Below are 23,720 nucleotides of genomic sequence, written 5' to 3' on the forward strand. Positions count from 1 at the left end.
CAGGGTTCGTGGGTTGGGGCCCCACGTCAGGCTCTGTGCTGACAGGTCGGAGCCTGGATCCTGCTTCAGATTCTGTGTCTTCCTTCTCTCTGCCCTTCCCCTGCTCACTCGCTCTATCCCTCAAAACTAAGTAGACATTTTTTTTAAGTTTAAGAAAAGAATAGTATAATGGTTATGAGCTGGGTTCTAGATCAGAAGAATCTGGGTTCAAACCCTGGTTCTAAAAGGAAAAAGGACAAATTTTAAATGCTGTGTAACAAATAAAATCATCTCTCCTTTGCTCTACTGGTGGGAATGCAAACTGGTGCAGCCACTCTGGAAAACAGTATGGAGGTTCCTCAAAAAATTAAAAATAGAACTACCCTATGACCCAGCAATTGCACTACTAGGTATTTATCCAAGGTATATAGGTGCTGTTTCTTGGGTTTTGGGGGGTTTTTTTAAGTTTTTTTTTTTTTTCATTTTATTTATTTTTGAGAGAGAGAGAGAGACAGAGACAGAGACAGAGCACAAGTGGGGGAGGGGCAGAGAGAGAGGGAGACACAGAATCCAAAGCAGGCTCCAGGCTCTGAGCTGTCAGCACAGAGCCCAACACGGGGCTCAAGCTCGGGAACAGTGAGATCATGCCCTGAGCCGAAGTCGGACACTTAACCGACTGAGCCGCCCAGGTGCCCCCAGGTGTGCTGTTTCTGAGGGGCACATGCACCCCCATGTTTATAGCAGTACTATCCACACTAGCCAAAGTATGGAAAGAGTCCAAATGTCCATCGACAGGTGAATGGATAAAGAATATATATACACATACACACAGTGGAGTATTATTCGGCAATCAGAATGAAATCTTGCCATTTGCACCTTCGTGGATGGAACTAGAGGGTATTATGCTAAGTGAAATTAGAGAAAGACAAATATCCCATGACTTCACTCATATGAGGACTTTAAGATACAAAACAGATGAACATAAGGGAAGGGAAGGGAAGCAAAAATAACATAAAAACAGGGAGGGGGACAAAACCTAAGAGACTCTTAAAGACAGAGAACAGGGGCGCCTGGGTGGCGCAGTCGGTTAAGCGTCTGACTTCAGCCAGGTCACGATCTCGCGGTCTGTGAGTTCGAGCCCCACGTCAGGCTCTGGGCTGATGGCTCAGAGCCTGGAGCCTGTTTCCGATTCTGTGTCTCCCTCTCTCTCTGCCCCTCCCCCGTTCATGCTCTGTCTCTCTCTGTCCCAAAAATAAATAAACGTTGAAAAAAAAAAATTAAAAAAAAAAAAAAAAAAAAAAAGACAGAGAACAAACTGAGGGTTGCTAGAGGGGTGGTGGGGGGGGCGGGGGATGGGCTAAATGGCCAAGGGGCATTAAGGAAGACACTTGTTGGGTTGAGCACTGGATTCTACTCCTGAAATCATTGCACTATATGCTAACTAACTTGGATGTAAATTAAAATAAATTAAATAAAATTTAACGACAAAATAAAATCATAATTCAAATACTTAAAACTGAATCAACACTATGCTACATATATCAACTTGTGGGATGTATCTAAAGAGGTGGCTAGAGTGGGATTCATAGCCTTTAATACTTATATTACTTCCTAAAATGCTGAAAATTTATGAACCGTGAGTCCAATTAAGAAATGAGAAAAAACAGAGAATAAGCCCCAAAAGGTAAGTGGGAAGTGAAGGAAATGAAACATATATTAAATTAACAAAATAAAGCTAAGGTACAATAGAGAGACTCACTGAAGACCAAAGTTAGTTCCTTGAAGACTAATAAAATATACAAACTTCTAGTAAAGTTGATCAGTGAAGAAAATTGTAAGTTAAAAAGGAGATAAGCTGTATATGAGAGATTAAAAAATGACTACTATAAGCATGTTATGCCCCCCAAATTGGAAAACTCAGTTGAAATGTACGTATTCCTAGGGAAAACCTGCTCAAGAAGAGATAACCTGAGTGTTTCTTTTCCATAAATCCAATCTTTAATTTAAAATCTTGCTGCAAAGAAAGCAGCAGGACCAGAAACTTCTACCATACTTGAAAGAAAAGGATCATTCCATTCTCCTTAAAATTCTTTAGAGGCACCTGGCTGGCTCAACCGGAGGATCATGTGACTCTTGATCTCATGGTCATGAGCTCAAACCCCACACCGGGTGGAGACAGACAGACAGACATACATAAACAAACTTAAAAAAAAAAAAAAAAAAAAAAAAACTCTTTAGAGATGATGGGGGAAGTAGGGAGGGGAATACACCTACAGAAAGTACATAAACATTAGAAATAAGTTCATCTTTTTTTCATAAAGCCAACACTGATGTAGACATGGAAGGGGTGAATGTATAGAACTCTGCTAGCTAGTATCCCATGTGCCTCCCCAGTCACAAACTGCTTCACCACTAGCCAAAATCAATTTCCTGACTTCTGATGTAACCACCTCCTTACCTTGTTCTTTTACACCATTTAAGTTTGCAAGCCTAGACAATGTCGTTTAGTTTACCCTCACTGAACTTCGTTTGGATGGAGTTGCACAGGACATACACTTCTGTGTCTTCCCTTTCTTTGCTCAACATGTACATCTGTATCTGTGCTGTGGCATGTGGCTGTAGTCCTTTCTGTCGTCGGTACAGAATTCAGTTCTCTGCTTCACTGTTGGGTCGTTTCGACTTTGAGACTATTTCCCAAAAATGCTGGTGGATATGGGCACGAATTTCCCCAGGGTATTTTCCAAGGGATGGAATTACTGAATAACATAAAAGATTTGTCCCCAGACTTCTTGAAGCCGTGGTGCGTTAAGGTAGTACGGAACTGGTTCGGTAAGAGAAGGCAACCTTGCTACCTGAAACCGTAACACTGCTTATGGACAGGGACAGAGAACAGTATTTAATGAATTGTGCCCTAAAAGTTGATATTACATAGTAACGGGAATGAAATTGGATCCTGTCTCATCCCAGATACAAAAGTTAACTGCCAGTTGATTAAATCCATAATGGAATGAAAAAAACTTCACAACTTTATTGTCAGAAAGGAGTTCATAAGCCAGATCTCAAAAGCAGTACCCATACAGGTAAAAAGACTGACATACTCAATTATATTAAAGCTAAACTTCCATTCATCAAAACGGCATGACAAATATATGAAGACTTTCTACAAACTGGGAAATTTGTAACACGTGTGATGTGTACAGTTTTTGTGTCCAGAATACATAAACAGCAACAAAATTGTGTTACAAATAAACCCTATGTAATCTAGCAGTTACCCTTTAGAGAAAGTCTTGCCCAACAGTCACCAGAACACTTTTCGGAAAGGTAGTGGCAAGATTCATTATAATATGTAGAAAATAGAAATATCCAACATTACCATGAAAAGGAATAAACACAGTTTTCCACGCAATGGAAAATGATATGGTAATAGAGATTCATGAATTACAGCTGATAATGTAATAATAGTGGATGAATCTTATAAACATTAAGTTAAAAAAAAAAAAAAAACAAGTTCCTAAAAATGATATACTAGCTGGTCCTACTTTTATAAAGCAAACACACACACAAAGTAAACAAATTACTGCATTTTTTTAATAATTTAGTTTTTTTAATGTTTATTTTTGAGAAAGAGCACAAGCAGGGGAGGGAATGAGAGAGACGGAGACACAGGATCTCAAGCAGGCTCCATGCTCCAAGCTGTCAGCACAGAGCCTGACGCTGGGGTCAAAGTTAGGAATGGCGAGATCATGACCTGAGCCAAAGTCAGACGCTTAACTGACTGAGCCACCCAGGTGTCCCCAAATTACTGTATTGATGTAGATAGATACATTATGAAACCATGTATTTTTTTAACGTTTGTTTATTTTTGAGAGAGAGACACAGAGTGCGAGCTGGAGAGGGATGGAGAGAGAGGGACACAGAATCCAAAACAGGCTCCAGGCTCTGAGCTGTCAGCGCAGAGCCCGACACAGGGCTCAAACCTATGAACTGCGAGATCATGACCTGAGCCAAAGTTGGATGCTTAACCCACTGAGCCACCAGGCACCCTGTGATGAACCATATTTTAATGTGCATTACCTCTTCCTCTTTTTTTTCTTGAAAAATTCAGTCTTGGGGCACCTGGGTGGCTCAGTCAGTTGGGTGTCTGACGTCAGCTCAGGTCATGATCTCTTGGTCCGTGAGCTTGAGCCCCCCATCAGGCTCTGTGCTGACAGCTCAGAGCCTGGAACCTGCTTCAGATTCTGTGTTTCCCTCTCTGTCTCTCCCTCTCTCTTTGACCCTCTCCCGCACTCGCTGTCACTCACTCGCTCTCTCTCTCTCTCTCAAAAATAAACAAAAAAATTAAAAAGAAAACTTCAATCTTCTTTTCTTTTTCTTTTTAATGTTCATTTATCTTGAGAGAGAGAATGCCAATAGGGGAAGGACAGAGAGAGAATCCCAGGCAAGCTCTGCCCTGACAGTGCAGACCCAGACATGGGGCTCCACCTCATGAACCATGAGATCATGACCTAAGTCGAAATCAAGAATCAGATGCTCAACCGACTGAGCCCACCCAGGTGCCCTGAAAAATTCAGTCTTAAAGTCGTTAGGTCTAGGTGTCCACATGGCGTATGGAAACCATGGTGACCCTGAGTTGGGTGTTGGAGACCTAATGGAGCGAAGAGTTGGGGCCTGGGACAAAGTGGAGAGAACATCAACCCCGCCTAGGGTGTCAGAGCCTGAGTAGAATGAGATGGATGCACTTGTGGAGAGAGAGCCCAGTGTTGGTGTAGACACCGGCAAGGGCGGGACGTTGTCCACTCAGACTTCACTAAGGAGAATTTTTAAAAATCTGTGGATGGGCATTTGCATGTCTTATAAGCACTCATGGTAATTCTGATGTGTGTAGCCTATGGACAGCACTCGGGGAAACGTGGCACTGGGAGAATTGATGTATGCAGGTGATAAACAGGAAAGCAGAAGTTGTTTTTGATTACAGAAAAAGAAGGTAAGGCACAGAAGTAGAAATGAATTTGCCTGATAAGGAGAACAGCAACCAATCCATCAATCAAACAAACAAATAAGAACAGGTGAAAAGAGAAATAACAAATTAATTGATTGGATAGATAGATAAATCGATTGATCCTGTTACCAAGTACCAAGGATGATTTATCCCAGTTATAAAAGACTTGTTCAACATCTAAAAGCATATTAAGGTTCCTCATCGCATCAAAAGGCTAAAGAAGAAAAATCACACAATCGTATCAATAAGTGTAGAAACGTAATTTCACAGACTAACTCGTTTATGATAAAAAGTGAGCAGTCTGGGAACAGGAAAACTACCTCAACATATTGAAGGCCTTAGACAAAAAACCCTGCAGCTAACAGGATCCATGGTGAGAGATTGAGAACTTTTCCCCTAATATCAGAAATGAGGAAGAATGTCCACTTTTGCTGCTTTAATTCAGCCTAGTATTAAAATTGCTGACTGATGTAGTCAGGCAAGAAAAAGGAGTAAAAGGCTTCAAAAGTGTAAAGGAAGCAGTATGATGAGCTGTGGTCACAGATGCTGTGATCTTACATGAGCCCTTAAAGATCTCAAACAAAACAGCTGTAGAAGCTTTTGAACAAGTTCAGCAAACTTGAAAACACAGAATCAGTTGCGTTTCTATACACTGATAATTTTCTAAGAAGGAAATTACAAAAACAGTTCTTCTTACAGTGGCATCAAAAAGAACAGACCTAAGAATAAACTTAGCAAGGGGCCCCGGGGGGCTCAGTAGGTGGAGCCATGCGACTCGATCTTGGGGTCGTGAGTTCAAGCCCCATGTTGGGTGTAGAGCTTACTTAAGAAGAAACTTAAAAAAGAAAATTAAAAAAAAAAGGAGGGGAGGGCACCTAGGTGGCTCAGTCGGTTAAGCGTCCGACCTCGGCTCAGGTCCTGATCTCGTGGTCCGTGAGTTCGAGCCCTGCGTCGGGCTCTGTGCTGACAGCGTGGAGCTGGGAGCCTGCCTCAGATTCTGTCTCTCTGCCCCTCCCCTGTTTGCTTACACTTTTTATCAAAAATAAACATTGAAAAAAATTTTTTATTAAAAAAAAAGAATAAACTTAGCAAGGCAAAACTTGTACATTGAAAGCTACAAATCATTGTTCAGTCAAATTAAAGAAGACATAAATAAATGGAAAGACAGCCTGCGTTCAGGGACTGGAAGACTTAATGTTGTTAAGATCTCAGAACCACCCAAAGCAATCTACAAATTCAGTGCAATAGCCCAGTGATGTGGTTTTCATGGAAATAGAAAAACCCATTCCCTGCCATGTCATTGTTTTGGGCCTAAGGTCCCTAACCAATCTGCTTGCTTATTTTTATTTTATGTATATTTTCCAGGGTTTTTCCTTGTACCTAGTGCAAGGATAAGTGGCAATATCTATTCCATCTTTGCCTGGAGCTAGAATCAACTTAATTTTTAAAGATTAAAAAAAAACTTTTTAAATGTTTATTTATCTTTGAGAGAGACAGAGTGCAAGTTGGGGAGGGGCAGAGAAAGACAGAATCCAAAGCAGGTTCTAAGCTCTGAGCTGTCAACACAGAGCCTGACGCGGGGCTCGAACCCACTAACCACGAGATTGTGACCTGAGCTGAAGTCGGACGCTTAATCGGCTGAGCCACCCAGGCGCCCCTAAAGATGTTTTTGATAGGGGTGCCTGGGTGGCTCGGTCAGTTAAGCGTCTGACTTCGGCTCAGGTCATGATCTCACGGTTTGTGGGTTCGAGCCCCACATCAGGGTCTGTGCTGACAGCACCGAAGTCTGCTCGGACTCTCCCTGTCTCCTCTGCTTCTCCCTCATGTGTGCACAGTCAGTCTCTCTCTCTCTCTCTCTCTCTCTCTCTACCTTTTTCTCAGAAATAAACATTAAAAAATGTTTTTGATTGACTTAGAATTCTACTTGGACAGGCTTTTTCTTCCTCCTCCTCCTCCTCCTTCTCCTCCTCCTCCTCCTCCTCCTCCTCCTCCAGCACTTAAAGATGTTATCTCATTGCCTTCAGCCTTGAATTGTTTCAGACATGAAATACTCATTCCTGTTTTTGTACTCCTGTATAGATTGTTTATTTTTTCCTCTGGCTTTTAAAAACTTTTCGGTATTTATTTAGCAGTTTACTGTGATACACCTTGCTGTATTGGAGTTTATATTGTTAATGGCTTGTTTAGCTTCTTGGAACTTTGAGCTTGTACTTTGTATCAAATTTGGAAAATATTTGGCCATGAATCTTTGGGGTTTTTTCATTATGAATTTTTTTACTTTGTAGATGTCACATAATTGTGTATCTAGTTTTTGTTCTTTTCCAAATGTTCACAGTTTTTTTGGTAGGCAGTTAAGTTACTTGTGGTTCAGTTTAGATCCTTTGGAAGACTGTTTTTAAGCTTTATTAGTGCTAGTCTTTGGTCTAGGGATAGTTGAGTCCTATGAAACTGGGTGACACTACCCTCTGGATTGTCTGTGGAATGCCCTGCAGTTTCTCTCCACTCTGCCTAGTGGAATCAGAGTAGCGACCATCATGTACGAGTTCTTGGACTTGTTCAGGTCCCAGCACTCTGGTAGCTCTTTGTCTGGCTTTAGAGAATTTCATCCTGTGTAGGTACCACCCGGACTTTAGTCTAGAATTACTTTCCTCCGTGGCTTTCTCCACACCAGTGCTCTGCCTCACCAGCCCGAGTGCCCTCAGCGTTCTCTGTCTTTTCGGTTTATGTTGTTGGCTGTTCTCTGCTGTGGCTCTACTCCCTCCATCATCATCCTCCCTGTGAACGCAGTTCTTATTTCTATTTTTTTCTTTCTGTTCAATTTTCTTGGTGATCACAATCCTACAGTGTTGTCTAATGTCTGATCATTGTTTTGTAAACTTTCTCCAGTTTCAATGTTTATTTATTTTTGAGAGAGAGAGCCAGAGCGCAAGGGGGGAGGGGCAGAGAGACAGGGAGACACAGAATCCGAAGCAGGTTCCGGACTGTGGGCTGTCAGCCCAAAGCCCAACATGGGGCTTGAACTCACGAACCGCGAGATCACGACCTGAGCTGAAGTCAGACTTTTAACCGACTGAGCCACCCAGGTGCCCTAAACTTTCTGTAGGTTTATAGTAGTTTACCATATTTCTACTAGTTTCTGTTGGGAGGACCAGAGTGGCATCTGTTACTCCATCACAGTCAGATGAGGAAGTGCTGTATCTCATGTTTTACTTGCTGTGGTGTTTTTTGAATAGACAGTAATAAAAATTACCTTTAAACTCTCTTTCTAGCTTTACTGAAACAACAGTTGAGATTCCCGGTCCTCCTGAAACCCCAGCCAAGCCTCCCGAACCTGAAGGTAGCTTGCAGCCTGTGCTTTCTCTCATCCCAAGGGAGAAGAAGGCCCCACGTCCCCCAAAGAAGAAGTATCAGAAAGCAGGGCTGTATTCTGACGTTTACAAAACTGCAGAGTAAGTAGTCGCATCTGTCAGCCGGCGTGTCTTAAAGACCATTCTTCCGTGCTTGAAATGATACTTTGACTATCAAAAAACACCATATGAGTGCAGGGCCCACAAATACTGACCTCATCACAGACACCGCAGCGTCCACTATGCTCGTGACACTGCGCTGTGTTGTTCGGGGCTAATTACCTTCCTGCTCTTTTGGGTTTTGTTTCAATTTTTTAAAAAAAATTTTTTTTTACTGTTTGTTTATTTTTGAGAGAGAGAGTGAGCATGACCAGGGGAAGGGCAGAGAGAGAAGGAGACACAGAATCCAAAGCAGGCTCCAGGCTCCAGGCTCCAGGCTCCGAGCTGTCAGCACAGAGCCTGACGCGGGGCTTGCACTCACAGACCGTGAGATCATGATCTGAGCCGAAGTCGGACGCTCAACCGACTGACCCAGGCGCCCCTGTTTCAATTTTTTTTAATTCTAATTACTTAACATTTGGTGTAATAATAGTTTCAGCATCTTCCCTGTTCTTCTCTCTGCCTTTCTAGCGGTATCTTTTTTCTTTTTTAAAAATAAGAGAAATGGTACTATGTGGGTATCTAAAATGATCTTGATTTTTTACATTCATTCCTCATTGGTTGAGTGTTTTCTGTGTCTTCAAACACTTTGCTGGAGGAGTGAAATACGCTCCTTGTAGGAACGTCCTATCCCTTCGGGAGGAGCAGCTCAAGAAGCAGCTCAATTAAGAATGTGTAGAGCCCAAGGGTGCCTGGCCAGCTCAGTCGGCAGAACATGTGACTCTTGGTCTTGGGGTTGTGGGTTTGAGCCCCATGTTGGGTGTGGAAATTACTAAAAAATAAAATCTCTAAAAAAGAAAAAAAAGAAGGTGTAGAGCCTGAAAGAGACATCAACTGACTGTGTCATTGTGTATAAACATGATGAATTTTTTAAGTTTATTTATTTATTTTGAGAGGGAGAGAGAGAGGGGAAGAAAACGAAAGAACTCCAGTGGGGGAGGGGCAGGGAGAGAGAGAGAATCCCAAGCAGGCTCCGTGCCATCAGCACAGAGCCCGACATGAGGCTCAAACCTGTGAACTATGATATCAGGACCTGATCTCAAGCGCCCCCGATCAGTCACCCAACCGACTGAGCCACCCAGGTGCCCCAACGTGGTATTTTTAAGAAAGGAAAAGTGTGTGTGTGTTGTGTGTGTTTTTGGATAACTCTAGTGACAGAGCAGACAGTGTATGACAGGGCTGCAACAACAGACACTCGGCGTCCGTCAAAAGGTCGTGAGGGTGTGAAGGAAAGGTTACATTTTAGACGTATGTCCGACTCGGCGAGGTTGAAGTGTCTGCACGTGAGCCACAGCACCTTATTTTGCAGTGAAAAGTTTTCTATTGATTGACCACTGAGGTAGATTCCACATAAACTCCTTGTACCCCATTCTTGCTTCTAGGATCATGAAAATGTTTTATTCATTAAGCTTATTCGTTGCAGATGCCGATGATAGGAAATTCAAGTACTCCAGAATTTAAGAAGATACACATTTCTTTTCCTTTAACTTAAAAAATGTCACGAGGGGCGCCTGGGTGGCTCAGTCTGTTGAATGTCCGACTTCGGCTCAGGTCGTGATCTCACGGTTCATGAGTTCGAGCCCCGCGTCAGGCTCTGTGCTGACAGCTGGGAGCCTGGAGCCTGCTTCGGATTCTGTGTCTCCCTGTCTCTCTGCCCCTCCCCTGGTCGTGCTCAGTTTCTCTCTCTCAAAAATGAATAAACGTTAAAAAAAAAAATTTTTTTTTTAGTGTTACAAAATACAAACTTCAAGGTTAATATGGTGTCTTCAGTTTCCTCACAGATCTAGACTCCTTTGTTTCTGTCCCTCCATTTCAGCATTAGGCTTCCGTTTCTGTGGTTTCTTCTTGTTCCAACATAGCAGCTAGAGCTCAGCCATCAGGTCTTCCTTGTAGAAAGCGGAAAAGAAGAAAGGGAGTGAAAAGTGTCCATCTTCTCTGTAAGGAAGCAGTATGGAGTGGACACGTCTTCCCACTCCTACCCAGACTTGAATCCCCAATCCCCAGTGTGATGGTCTTTGGAGGCAGGAACTTTGGGAAGTAATTAGGTCATGAGGACGTTGCCCTTTGTGAGTAGGGTCAGCGGCCTTCTAAGAAGAAACACAGAGACATGGCCTCCTTCCACTATATGAGGAGTAGCAGGAAGGTGGCCCTGCACGCCAGGGAGAGAGTTCTCACTGGAACTCACCCCTGATCTTGGACATCCCAGCCTCCAGAAGAGTGAGAAATAAAAATGTGTTGCTGACACCCCCCCCAGTCTCTGGTAATGTGTTATATATAGCAGCTCAGGCTGATGAGAAAGGAGAGTTGAAAACCTCATTTATAGACCCTGGCCAGAACATCGTCATGGAACCACACTTCAGGCTGGGAAATCAGGGTTCATATTCCAGTTGATGATGCCTGAAAAATAACTAGCATTCAGTCACTACAAGTGAGAAAATGGAAATGTATTTTGGAAAGAGCTATTTTTTTTTCCAGTTACAATTTTAAGCAGTGTTTTTGCTGAACAGAGAAAACAAATATATTTATCAAGTTTTCTGCTAAAAAAAATTAATTTCAAGTTTTGCTTTTGTTTCTATAAATGTGTTTTTTTCTGGATTAAATCCCTAAAAATGGGAGATTAATAATAAAGTCAGATTGTGAATCAAAAGATCAGTATCTTCGACCACATCTGTGTTGTAAAATGTCTCTGGTCAGACAAAAGTCTTTCACTCGGAGAATGGACTAAAATATCACCTTGTTTATGTTACAACTAGCTATTCACCTCTTAGAAATAAGTAGGTGGGCGGGGGGAGGGGGAGGCACCTGAGTGGTTCAGTCGGCTAAGCATCGGACTCTAGATTTCAGTTCAGGTCATGATCTCATAGTCCATGAGTTTGAGCCCCGCACCAGGCCCTGTGCTGACAGTGCAGAGCCTGCTTGGGATTCTATCTCAAAAATAAATGAATAAATAAGTGAAATTTTTAAAAATAAGTAGGAAGAAAATGGTTTATAGGAATATTGTGTTTTTTGTAAGTTATTTATTTTGAGAGAGAGCACACAAGCAGGGGAGGGACAGAGAGAGGGAGAGAGAGAATCCCAAGCAGGCTCTGCACTGTCAGTGCAGAGCTGGATGGGCACAGGGCTGGAGCTCACAAACCATGAGATCATGACCTGAGCCGAAACCAAGAGCTGGACACTAGCCAACCGAGCCACCCAGGCAGGCCCTATTCTGGGATATTTTTAAAACATTGATCAGATTGATACAGGTATGCATTCTTCCAAACTGTGAAGCCAGTATATTTTTATGGGCTGCCTGGTTGTTGTTGGTAGCAATTTGTGGGGTTTTTTCTTTGTTTTGTTTTTTAGTTAAGGAAGAATTCTTTAGAGCAGTTTTAGGTTCACAACAAAATTGATACACAGTGAGAGAGAGTTTGCATACACCCCTGCTCGCGCAGCCTCCCCTACCGTCAACATCCTGCAGCGCAGCGTTACGTCTATTATAATCAGTCACCTTGCACTGACACATCCTTATCGCCCAAAGTCACAGCTGACGTGAGGGTTCTCTCTTGGTGTTGTACGTTGTGTGGGTTTTCATAAATGTCTAACGACATGTGTCCACCTTTGTAATATCCCACAGAACGGTTTCACTGCTGCCCAGAAAATCTTCCATTTTCTGCCAGGTTGTTTCTGGGGCCACAGAAGGGTACAAAGAAATTGCAAAGTTACTCTTGTATATAAATCATTATAGGCTTTAAAAAGTTATGAGGGGATGTGACTTCCCTCCTATGTGGAATTTAAGAAACAAAACAAACAGAGAAAACGAAAGAGTCACACCAAGAAACGGTCTCTTCGCTCTAGAGAACACATAGGTGGTCGCTAGAAGGAGGGGGCACAGGTGTGGGTGAAACAGGTGCCAGGGATGAGGGAGTTGCACCTGTTGTGGTGAGCACCGGGTGATGCGTGGAGGTGCTGAATCACTCCCATGTACACCTGAAACTCACAGTACACTGTATGTTAACTCTACTGGAATTAAAAGTTAAAACAAATTTTTAAGACGCAGGGGGTGCCTGGGTGGCTCAGTCGGTTTAGCGTCTCACGCTTGGTTTCTGCTCAGGTCGTGATCTCGCGGTTCATGGGTTCAAGCCCCGCGTCGGGCCCAGTGCTGACAGCTCAGAGCCTGGAGCCTGCTTCGGATTCTGTGTCTCCCTCTCTCCCTACCCTTCCCCAACTTGCATTCGGTCTCTCTCAAAAATAAGTAAACATTTAAAAAAGAAAGAAAATGTCATTGTTACAGTTGAAAAGGATTAAAGATTGATCAGATGGTCTGGCGTGAAGAGTGTAAAGGACAGGATGAGAGTCAGTGAAGATCCCTGTGTTTTGTTTTGTATTCCTGGGTGGATGATAATGTCATTAGCTAAAATACCAGAAAAAAAGTCGTACAGACAGTACTCCTTGGTTTAAGAAAACCTCCATTATTAATGTTCCTTTCTATAGGTACCAAAAAATGTCTTGGGATACAGTCAACACACTGCTCATGGAGGTTAGCCTGTACATCGGTTTTCTCTGCCCTCTCTGCCAGGTCACTCAAGTTGCTTGAAGCAACACAGATGTATCGTCTTACAGTTCCTGAGGTCAGAAGGTCAAGTGAATCTCTGCAGGCAAAATAAAATCAAGGTGTTGGCAAGGTTTTTCTTGCCGTATTCCTTCTGGAGGCTCTTCCTTGCCTCTCCAGCTTCTAGAGGCTACCCCACATGTCGTGGATGGGGTTCCTTCTGTCTTCAAACCCTCAATGACAGGTTGAGTCCTCGCATTTTGTCACTTCAAGCTTGGTTCTGTTTTCGCTGACTGTGCCTTTAACTTCCTCTTCCATTTATAAGGACCCTTGTGATTATATTGGGCTCACCTGGATTATCCAGACTACTATCCCTGTCTCTAAATCAACAGATTAGAAACCTTAATTCCTTCGGCATATTCCCAGTTTCTGGGGGTTACATGTGGATATGTGGGGAGAGTGAGCGTTATTGTATCTACTGAACCCTTTAGATTATGGGGTTCACATGTCTTATTTTATATTTGTCTGCACTTTTTGAAGTGAGGACAATGCTGTGTTACTTTGGAATTTAGATTTTATTTTATCTAAAAGGAATTCAACGGAATATGTAATATCAGGTATCTGTCAAGTACCTTGGAGATTGAATTTAAGACTTAGGGGGTGTGTGTGTGTATTTTTTTTTTTAAGTTTACTTATTTATCTTGAGAGAGGAAGTGTAAGTCGGGGGAGGGACAGAGAGAGAAGCAGAGAGAGAATCCCAAGCAGGCTCCATACTGTGAGCGCGGAGTCCAGTCCGGACCGCACTGAACCAAACCCATGAACTGAACCGGGAGGTCATGACCAGAGCTGAAATCAAGACTTGGACGCTGAACTGACTGAGGCCCCCAGGCGTCCCCAGGCTTAGAGGATACTCTGGTGAGACAGCACCTTGATGGGGGCCTTTGGGCTTCACTGTCATTTTGGGCAAATTACTTTTTCTCTCTAGAATCATAGAAATGAAATTTATGTGTTAAATGAAGCTGTTGAACCGTATAGTTTGTATATAGATGGAAATACTGAGCTGGTGAAAGGTCCAGTCACACAGATCACTTTTAGGCGAAGCAAGTTGAAAATTCAATGTATCTGATTTTTTATTTTAGTCGCTAAGAAAGTGAAAGTAACCCAAGTAAAGGTGTGTTTTTTAAATTATTTTATCTTTATTGAGCTGTAATGTACATCCCACATTATATTAATTTCGGGTGTGCCATATAATGATTTAATATTCGTATATGACATGATCACAATAAGTCTAGTGAACACCTGTTAGCAGACATAGTGACAAAATTTTTTCTTGCCCTGAGAACTTTTTTTTTTTTTTTAAGATTTTATTTGTCAGTAATCTCTACAGCCAGCATGGGGCTCGAACTCACAGCCCTGAGATCAAGGGTGGCACACTCCACTGACTGAGCCAGCCAGGTGCCCCTGCCATGAGAACTCTTAAGATCTATTTTCCTGTCAACTTCCCAGTGTGCACTACAGCATTATTAACTACAGTTGCCGTGCTGTATGGGACATTCCGTCCCATGGCTTATTTATCTAATGACCGGAAGCTTTCCCCTTTTGACTCCTTTCACCCATTTCACCCATCCCAGTCCCCTGAAATCCCCCCGCTTCTGACAACACCAACACGCTCTCTCTGTGAGCTTGGTATTTTGTTTTTTGAGTTTTGGGGTTTTTGTTGTTTTTTAGATTCCACATGTAGTCGAAATCATACGGTATTTCTCTTTGTGTGTTTGGCTTCCTCCCCTTAGCCTGATGCCCTCGCAGTCCATCCATGTTGTTGCAGATTTCAAGATTTCATTCATTTTTATGGCGGAATCATGTTCCGTTATGTTTGTACACCACATCTCCATCCATTCATCTGCCGGCAGACATGAAGGTTGTTTTCCTATCTCGTAAATGATGCTGCAGGGAGCATGGGGTTGCAGGTATCTTGTCCAGGTGATGTTTTCGGTTTCTTCGGATACGTACTCAGAAGTGGAATCGCAGGGTCTTAGAGTATGTCTGTTTTTCATTTTGAGAGGCGCCTTCGTGCTCTTTTCCACAGTGGCCGCACCAACTTACATTGCCACCCATAGTGCATGTGGGCGCCCTTTTCTCCTCATCCCTGTTAGTAAGTAATAGACACTTACTATTTCCTATCTTTTTGGTAACAACCATTCTGACAGGTGTGAAGTGTTGTTGTGGTTTTCTGGGTCCATCTCCCTGATGGCTAGTGAGATTGAGCATCTTTTCATGTACCTGTCAGCCTTCTGTGTCTGTGTCGTTGGGAAAATGCCTGTTCAGCTCAGATCCTGTGCCCATTTTTTAATCAGATTGTTTGTTCTTTTACCACTGAGTTGTAGGAGTTCTTTATATTCTTTGAATATTAACCTATTAACGGATGCATGACTTACCAATATTTTCTCCCATTCAGCAGGTTGCCTTTTCATTTGGTTGACGATTTTCTTTGTTGTACGGAAGACCTTTAGTTGGATGCAGTCCCTCCGTTCATTTTTGCTTTTTTCGCCTTTGCTTTTGGCATCAAACCCAAAAATTCTTTGCAAGGCTGATGTCCCAAGTAAAGTGTTAAAAACAAGATTAACTTCATATTTTAAGGTTTTTTTTTAAGTTGATTTATTTTGAGAGAGTGAGAGAGCACATGCCCGTGCAGGCAGGGGAGAGGCAGAGAGAGGGGGAGAGAGAATCCCAAGCAGGCTCTGTGCAGTCTTTGCAGAGCCCAACTTGCAGCTGGAGCCCACGAACCCTTGATAATCATGACCTGAGAGAGTTGGTCGTTTAACTGAGCCCCCGGGCCCCCCGCCCCCAGCTCTGGCTCCCTTGTGTTTTAATGGTTTCAGTTGATTAACTGATGGCACTTAAATTTACATGACATAAAAGTAACCATTTTAATAACTTTAAGTGCACCGTTCGGTGGCATCAAACACATCACCTTGTGCGACCGCCACCACTGTCCACCTCCAGCACTTCTTCATTTTCCCAAACTGAGTGTCTTCTCTCCGAAGTGTGAATTCCAGCGGCCCCTCCCCCGCTACCCAAGTGAAGTGACACGTGTAGAGGGAATAGCGCACAGTAGACACGCAGTGAACCTGGCTTGTGTCTGCAGCGTCTCATGTCCCCAGGGCTTGTTTCCTGTCCTCTTTCTTTTGCTCAGCAGTTTTATCGAGATGTAGGGGAGCCTGGGGGGCTCAGTCGGTTGAGTGTCCAGCTTCAGCGCAGGTCATGACCTCACGGTTCATGAGTTCGAGCTCCACGTTGAGTTCTGTGCTGACAGCCCGGATCCCGGCGCGTTTCATATTCTGTGTCTCCTTCTCTCTCTGCCCCTGTCCCACTTGTGCTCTGTCCCTCTGTCCCTCAAAAATAAACAAACATAAAAAAAAAAAAAAAACTAATAAAAAAAATTGAGATGTAATTCATATACCTTCTAGTTAACCAGTTTTGAATGTAGAAGTCAACAGTTTTGGGTATATTACATTAATTGTACATGCAAGTGTAAATACTTATATAGTATGATCTGAATTTTATTTTCATTTGTATGATTTATATTTTATTATTAGAATAAAATTAATTTTTATTGCGGTAAAGTACGTATGGCAGAATTTACCATTTTCCTCATTTTTAAGTGTACGATTCAGCATCGTTAATTGCATTCACAGTGTGGTGTAGTCATTACCACTGTCTGTTTCCAAAATGTTCCCTTGCTCCAAACAGAAACTCTGTAACCATTAAGCAATAACTCCCCCCACACACCCCAGCCTCCAGTAGTGTCTGATGTGCTTTCAGTTTCTATGAATTTGCCTACACTTGCTGCCCCATGAAAGTGGAATCGTATGACATTTGTGCTTCTTTTGGTCTGGATTATTGAATTTAGCGTAATGCCTTCACTGTTCATTTATGTTTTAGCATGTGGGAGAATGTTGGTCCTTTTTGTGGCCATATAATATTCCATTGTGTAGGGTGTGCCACGTTGTGTTTACTTACTCATCTATGGATGAACGTTTGGGTTGTTTCTGCCTTCTGGCTGTCGTGAATGATTCCCTGTGAACACTGGCGTACGTTTATGTGGTCAGGTCCCTGCTTTTGATCCTAAGCATATACGTTATCCATGGGACTAGAAGAAGCTATGTTTAGCTTTTTAACGAACCACCAAACTTTTCCGTAATGGCTGTGCCACTGACTGTTCATCAGGAAGTTATTGACTTGAGATCTCTCTTTTATTTGAATGTTTGTGTTTTTACCTATAAATTTCCTCCTAAGTACTGTTTTTACTGCATCAGATAAGTTTGGGGGTTTTTTTTGTTTACATTCTCATTCATTTGAAGATAGTTTCCACTTTCCCTCGTGATTTCTTATTTGAGCTATCGGTTAAGAGTGTGTTGTTTGATTTCCACACATTTGTGGTTTTTCCAGTTTTCCTGATCAGAAAAAAATACTCGGTATGATTTCAGTCTTTTAAAATCTCTTAGGACTTATTTTGTAGCCTAACATATGACCCTTCCTGTAGAGTCTTCTGTGCGCAGTTGAGAAAACCCTATAATCTTCTGTTGTTGGGTGGAGTGTTCCTTATATTTCTGTGAGGTCCATTTGGTTTATAATGTTCAAATCCACACTGACCTGTGTGGTTGTTCTAACCATTATTGAAATTGGTTGAAGTCTCCAACTGTTCCTATACGGCTGTTTCTCCCTTCATTCTTATGAATGTTTCCTTCACATATTTTGGGTCCTTTGATGTTTGGTGAATATATGTTTCTAGTGATTATGGCTTCTGTGTGAATAGACTCTTGTCAGTATTTCGTGTTCTTCTGTGTCTCTCGTAAGAGTTTTGACTTGAAGTCTCTTTTGTCTGATACTGGGGTTGTCATTCTGCTCTCTCTTGGTTACTGTTTACATGGAATATATCTTATCTTTTTTCCATCCTTTTACTTTCAGCCTATTTGTGTCCTTGGATCTAAGGGCGGTCTCTTGGAGATAGTACATCGTTGAATCATGTTTTGTATCCGTTTTGTTTCTCTCTGCCTTTTGTTTGGAGAGTTTCACCCACTCACGTTTAAAATAATTACCAATAAGGAAGGGCTTATATTATACTTCCTGTTGTGTTGTTTCCATGTCTCACGGCTTTTTATCCCTCATGCCCTCCATTACTGTCTTCTTTTGTGCTTCGTTGATCTTTTTGTAGTGACATGTTTTGATTCCCTTCATCCCCTTTTGGGTGAATTCTATAGCTATTTTCTCTGTTGTTACCATGGAGATTACATATAACTTCCCAAAGATGTAACTGTGTAATTTGAGTTGATGCCAAGTTAATTTCAATTACATACAAAAACTTTACTTTTTCTTTTTTTTGTAAATAAGCCCTACTCCCACTGTGGGTCTTGAACTCATGACCCTGAGGTCATGAGTTGGGAGCTCTACCAACTGAGCCAGCCAGACGTCCCCAAAACTGTACTCCTATAAAGCTCCACATACCCCTTTTATGTTATTGGTGTTACGTACTACATCTTTTTTTTAAATTTTATTTTCTTTAATTTACATCCAAATTAGTTAGCATATAGTGCAACAGTGATTTCAGGAGGGGTGCCTGGGTGGCTCAGTCGGTTGAGCGTCCGACTTCGGCTCAGATCATGATCTCACGGTCTGTGAGTGCAAGCCCCGCGTTAGGCTGTGTGCTGACAGCTCAGAGCCTAGAGCCTGCTTCGGATTCTGTGTCTCCCTCGCTCTCTGCCCCTCCCCCGCTCACGCGCTCGTGCTCGCTCGCTCTCTCTCTCTCTCTCTCTCTCAAAAAATAAACATTTAAGGGGCGCCTGGGTGGCTCAGTCGGTTGGGCAGGCAACTACAGCTCAGGTCATGATCTGGCGGTCTGTGAGTTCGAGCCCCATGTCAGGTTCTGTCCTGAGAACCCAGAGCCTGGAGCTTGCTTCCAATTGTCTCCTTCTCTCTGCCCCTTTCCTGCTTGCTCTCTGTCTCTCTGTCTCTAAATAAATAAATAAATAAATAAATAAATAAATAAATAAATAAATAAATAAATAAACAAACAAACAAATTTTTAAAGAAATAAACATTTTAAAAAATTACATCTTTATTCATTGTGTGTCTCCAAACATACATTTATAAGTACTTTTCATGCACTTGTCTTCTGAATCCAGTCTCTTTTCTGTGTAGTCTTTCATCATGATTAAGGTTTAACAGACCTTTGCTTGTTTCTTTCCCAGCAGTAAAGAATAAAAATCATTTTTTAAAAGGTTTATTTATTTATTTTGAGAGAGGGAGAGAGCGTGCATGAGAAGCGGGGAGGGGCGGAGGGAGAGAGAGAATCCTAGGCAGGCTCTGCACTGTCAGCGCAGAGCCTAACTTGGGGCTCGGTCCCACATACTGTGAGATCATGACCTGAGCCAAAACCAAGAGTCACATGTTCAATCAACCAAGTCACCCAGGCGCTCGAAAAAATCATTTTTTCTTAATAATAGATGGTACTTGTTCCCAACAGCCACATCCAGAAGTTCCTGGTTTTTATAAAAGAAGTAAATAAGATTGCATTAACAGAGATGATTACAGAACTCTCCACATGTGGTTTGGCTTCTAATGTGGAGGAGAGCCGTCAGGCCATCGCTGCATATGTTTGCGGGAATTATAAATCATGATTTTTTAAAGCCGTTTTCCACTTAGGAACAGAGATGGGTTAGGAGCAAGTCTGTAATTACACTGACATTCTGTTCTATTTTTTGTAGAAGCTCCACTCCATTTTCATGGCTGGGAAACATGCGTGTGCAGCCTGCATGCAGTAGGCCGCAGCTGTGTTTCTCTGGCTCCCTCTAGTGGTCAGAAAGTGAGCTCACTAACACTTGTTTTTGACTTGACTGTCTTAATATAGGCCTGGTGGGCTTAACGCATAACGAGATTTGTTTAGTTTTGCATAATAAGATTTAGTATACTTGAATACCTAACAAGGTCCAAGATACTTTTAAAAATTATATTCTGTGCACACAATGGAATATTATTTAGCCTTAAAAAGGAAGAAAATTTGGACACCTACAGTGTGGATGAACCTTGAAAACATGATGCTAAGTGAAGTAAGCCAGCCACAAAAAGACAAATACTGTTTGATTGCACGCCTCTGTAGTCAGATTCTTAAAGACAGAAGAGAATGGTGGGTGCCAGGGGCTGGTAGCAGTGAGCGGGTACGGGGTACAGACTTCTAGTTTTGCGAGATGATGAAATGTGTCGTCTAGATGGATGACAGTGAGGTTATACAACAATCTGCACAATGAACTGCATACCTAAAAATTACTTAAATGGTAAATTTTATGTCATATGTTTTACCACAATTTTTTTTTAATTTTTTTTAACGTTTATTTATTTTTGAGACAGAGAGGATAGAGCACGAACGGGGGAGGGTCAGAGAGAGAGGGAGACACAGAATCTGAAACAGGCTCCAGGCTCTGAGCGGTCAGCACAGAGCCCGATGCGGGGCTCGAACCCACGAACTGTGAGATCATGACCTGAGCTGAAGTCGGACGCTTAGCCGACTGAGCCACCCAGGCGCCCCTACCACAATTTTTTTAATAACTACTTTTTTTAATGTTTATTTCAACTTTGCAGGAAGAGTCATTATCTTAACTTGTGAAATATCCCTCTAATCTGTTATTTAGACTGGAAAGTGACACAGCCTAACTCAGAAGCCATGCTTTTTTAGATTGGAATTGATGGAAGTAATATTCTTATATCCTCCTAGAGGGAATTTCCGAGTGGGACGTGGTAAAACATGAAGGAACTTATCAAGAGCCTGTGAAATACCTCTTTATATCCTAGTTGAGTTTTTAACCAGTGCTTAACTATCCCCAAAAGGGAAAACAAAATAGTCGTTAAAAAAGAAGAGTTTAGTCCATAAATTTTAGAAAGCCAATTTCATGAAAACTTATTCCATACTGTAAAGTTGGCCGAACTTTGTTCTAGACGCTTCACAGAACAGCACTGCAGCAGGGACAGGACATTTCTCCTCAAGAAGATTTAGTTATTAGAAAATAAAGAAGACTGAATTTCAAAGTGTTAGGATCCTTAGATATAACGCTATCTGTTGTTTTCCCAAGATTAATACAAGGACGAACTGAGGGTCTATTTAAAGATGAAAATTGCTGGGCACCTGGGTGGCTCAGTCGGTTAAGTGTCTGACTTCGGCTCAGGTCATGATCTCGCAGTCCGTGAGTTCGAGCCCCACGTCGGGCTCTGTGCTGACAGCTCAGAGCCTGGAGCCTGTTTCAGATTCTGTGTCTCCCTCTCTCTCTGACCCTCCCCCGTTCATGCTCTGTTTCTCTCTGTCCCAAAAATAAATAAACGTTAAAAAAATTTTTTTTTAAAAAGAGGAAAATTGCTAAAATAAATAGATTGAGAGATTGATTGATTGATTTCTTCACCCTCCCTCACAAAGTTATGTATCTCAAACTATGTTGTAAGAATTCAAGAAATAGATAGGAAAATATAATTTTGTGATGAGATTTAACGTGTCAAAGTATAGAAATTATGAATGATATCATCATCATTGCTGTAGTAATAGTAACATTGTAACTAGGATTTTGGGAAGTGAAATACTGCTAATACTTTTTTCAATACTTTTTCATACATTTGTAGTCCTATTTTTCCAGAAGAACAGAATATTAGCATTTTCCAACTTGAATGTATCTTAGAAAGGATCCAGTCCACCTCCCTAAGACCTAGAGAAGTAAACCTTGTATGCAGGGACACTACCTTCCCTAGTCTGCTTTTCCCCCCACAATGGTTAATTTTGGAAGTATTCAATCCTATGGTAAATGATCACCTGTATACCCTAACTCAAATTTACCAGTATTTGGCAACATTTGCTTTATCTTCCTCTGCGTACAAACACACACACCCTACACTTTTGGGGGGATACGGGGTCTGGTGAACATTTTGAAAGTGAGTTGCAGCCATTCACCCTTCAACATTTCAGTAAAATCACCATCTAAGAACGAGGATAATCTCCTGTCTGGTTGCGATGCTATTGTGGTGCCCAGGAAAACAGGCGGTGTTTTTAATAAAATCACGTAGTATACAGCCCGTATTTGTTTCTTTCCCTCTTGTCCTAAAATTGTCTTTTTTATCAGTTTATTGTGTTTTCTATTAATCTAGGATACAAACAGACCTCATGTGTTACATGGGATTGTTATCTTTGCCTAATATTTTAATGTAGAATATTCCCCATCTCTTGTTTTTTATGAGATTGATCCTTTTTTTCAGAACTCAAACTTGTTGTCTTGCATTCTGTATTTTTCTGATTATTTCTTCATGATTGGGCTCAGGTTAAATAATCCTGGTAGGAACATTCCACGTGTGGTGTCTCCTACTTGACACTGCTCGTATTGCCCCCCGTTTACCGTCCCAGTGATGCCACGTGCGCCACTTGGTCTTGGTGGCACCCACCAAATCTCTCCAGTGGAAAGATAGTTGTTCCTGTTACAATCAGCAAACACATCGGGGGGTGACATTTGAGGCGGTGGCCCATCTTCTAGCACCCTTTTACCTAATATCTTGGGATCCTTGCCTAAACTAGTGATAAATTTTTAGTTGTGAACTGGTAATTTTCTCCTTCTGTCATTTCTTCAACATTTATTAGATGATCCTTTCCTATGAAGACAGGCTTTCATTTTTCTTCCCCTTTCACTCTCTTACTTCTCTTTTCTTTTGAATATCATCTGGATTCATGCATTTAAAAGACAGCTAATGTGTCGTAATCCATTGTCATTATTTTGCAGACAAATGCTCACATTCCCCAGACTGTGCCGCTGGGGCACTTTAAGCTGGGCCCTGTTTTCTGCCACACGGTGGTGTATTTTATTTTCACTTGCTGTTGCTTTCCAAATTTCCCTTGCATTAGATCTGCAATCAACTCTTTCACCCAGAGACCTTTAGTTTCTTTTAATGGGGATTATTATTTAGAAATCTAAATCTGGGTACTTGTATGCTGTTTGCTACGTGGGCATCATTGTTCTGGAGATGTCACTCCCTCTAGGCCTTTAGAAACAGGAAATGAGTAAGTGTGTACGTGCACATACCGTGTGGGGCGATTTTCTATGACTGAGTAACAAATTACCACAGTCCCAGCAGTTTCAAATACCGCCCACTTGGGGCGCCCGGGTGGCTCAGTCAGTTGAGCATCCAGCTCTTGATTTCAGCTCAGGTCGTGATCTCGCCATCCATGGGGCTCTGTGCTGACAGCACGGAGTCTGCTTGGAATTCTCTCTCTGCCCCCACCCCAACATAAATAAATAAACATTAAAAGGTTTTTTAAAAAAATAAATAAAATATCACCCACTTACTGACTCACAGATCTCCCCGGAATTTCCGGAGCCCAGGCCGGGTGTCTGATCTCATCTGAGGCTCCACACTGTCTTTTCCAGAGCCTGCTCATTTTCTCATAGTTGCAGACTCACTCACTGGTGGCTTTCTTCTTGAAGGCAGCAGCATCAGCTGCTTTAGGTCTGTGAGCTTGGGGAAAACCTAAGCCTTTGTTGAAAGAACACATTTAAAGTATGCGTTGCAGTGGCTTTTAGTATATTCAGAGTTGTACCTTCACCACCACAGTCAGCTTTAGAACATTTTCATTATCCCACAAAGAGATCCCACATTCTTTAGTGATCTCCCCTGATTTCCTCAT

General features: G+C 42.1%; 1 protein-coding gene across 1 annotated transcript in view; it reads left to right on the forward strand.

The window, feature by feature from the left end:
* Positions 1-23,720, forward strand: part of ASH1L (ASH1 like histone lysine methyltransferase) — a 197,686-nt gene that overhangs the window by 95,320 nt on the left and 78,646 nt on the right. Inside the window, 1 exon segment of the mRNA XM_043568552.1 lies at positions 8,248-8,427. Within this exon segment, the coding sequence (XP_043424487.1) occupies positions 8,248-8,427 (180 nt within the window).

The sequence above is a fragment of the Prionailurus bengalensis genome, chromosome E4, assembly GCF_016509475.1.
Source record: "Prionailurus bengalensis isolate Pbe53 chromosome E4, Fcat_Pben_1.1_paternal_pri, whole genome shotgun sequence".
In the NCBI taxonomy this organism is placed as follows: domain Eukaryota; kingdom Metazoa; phylum Chordata; class Mammalia; order Carnivora; family Felidae; genus Prionailurus; species Prionailurus bengalensis.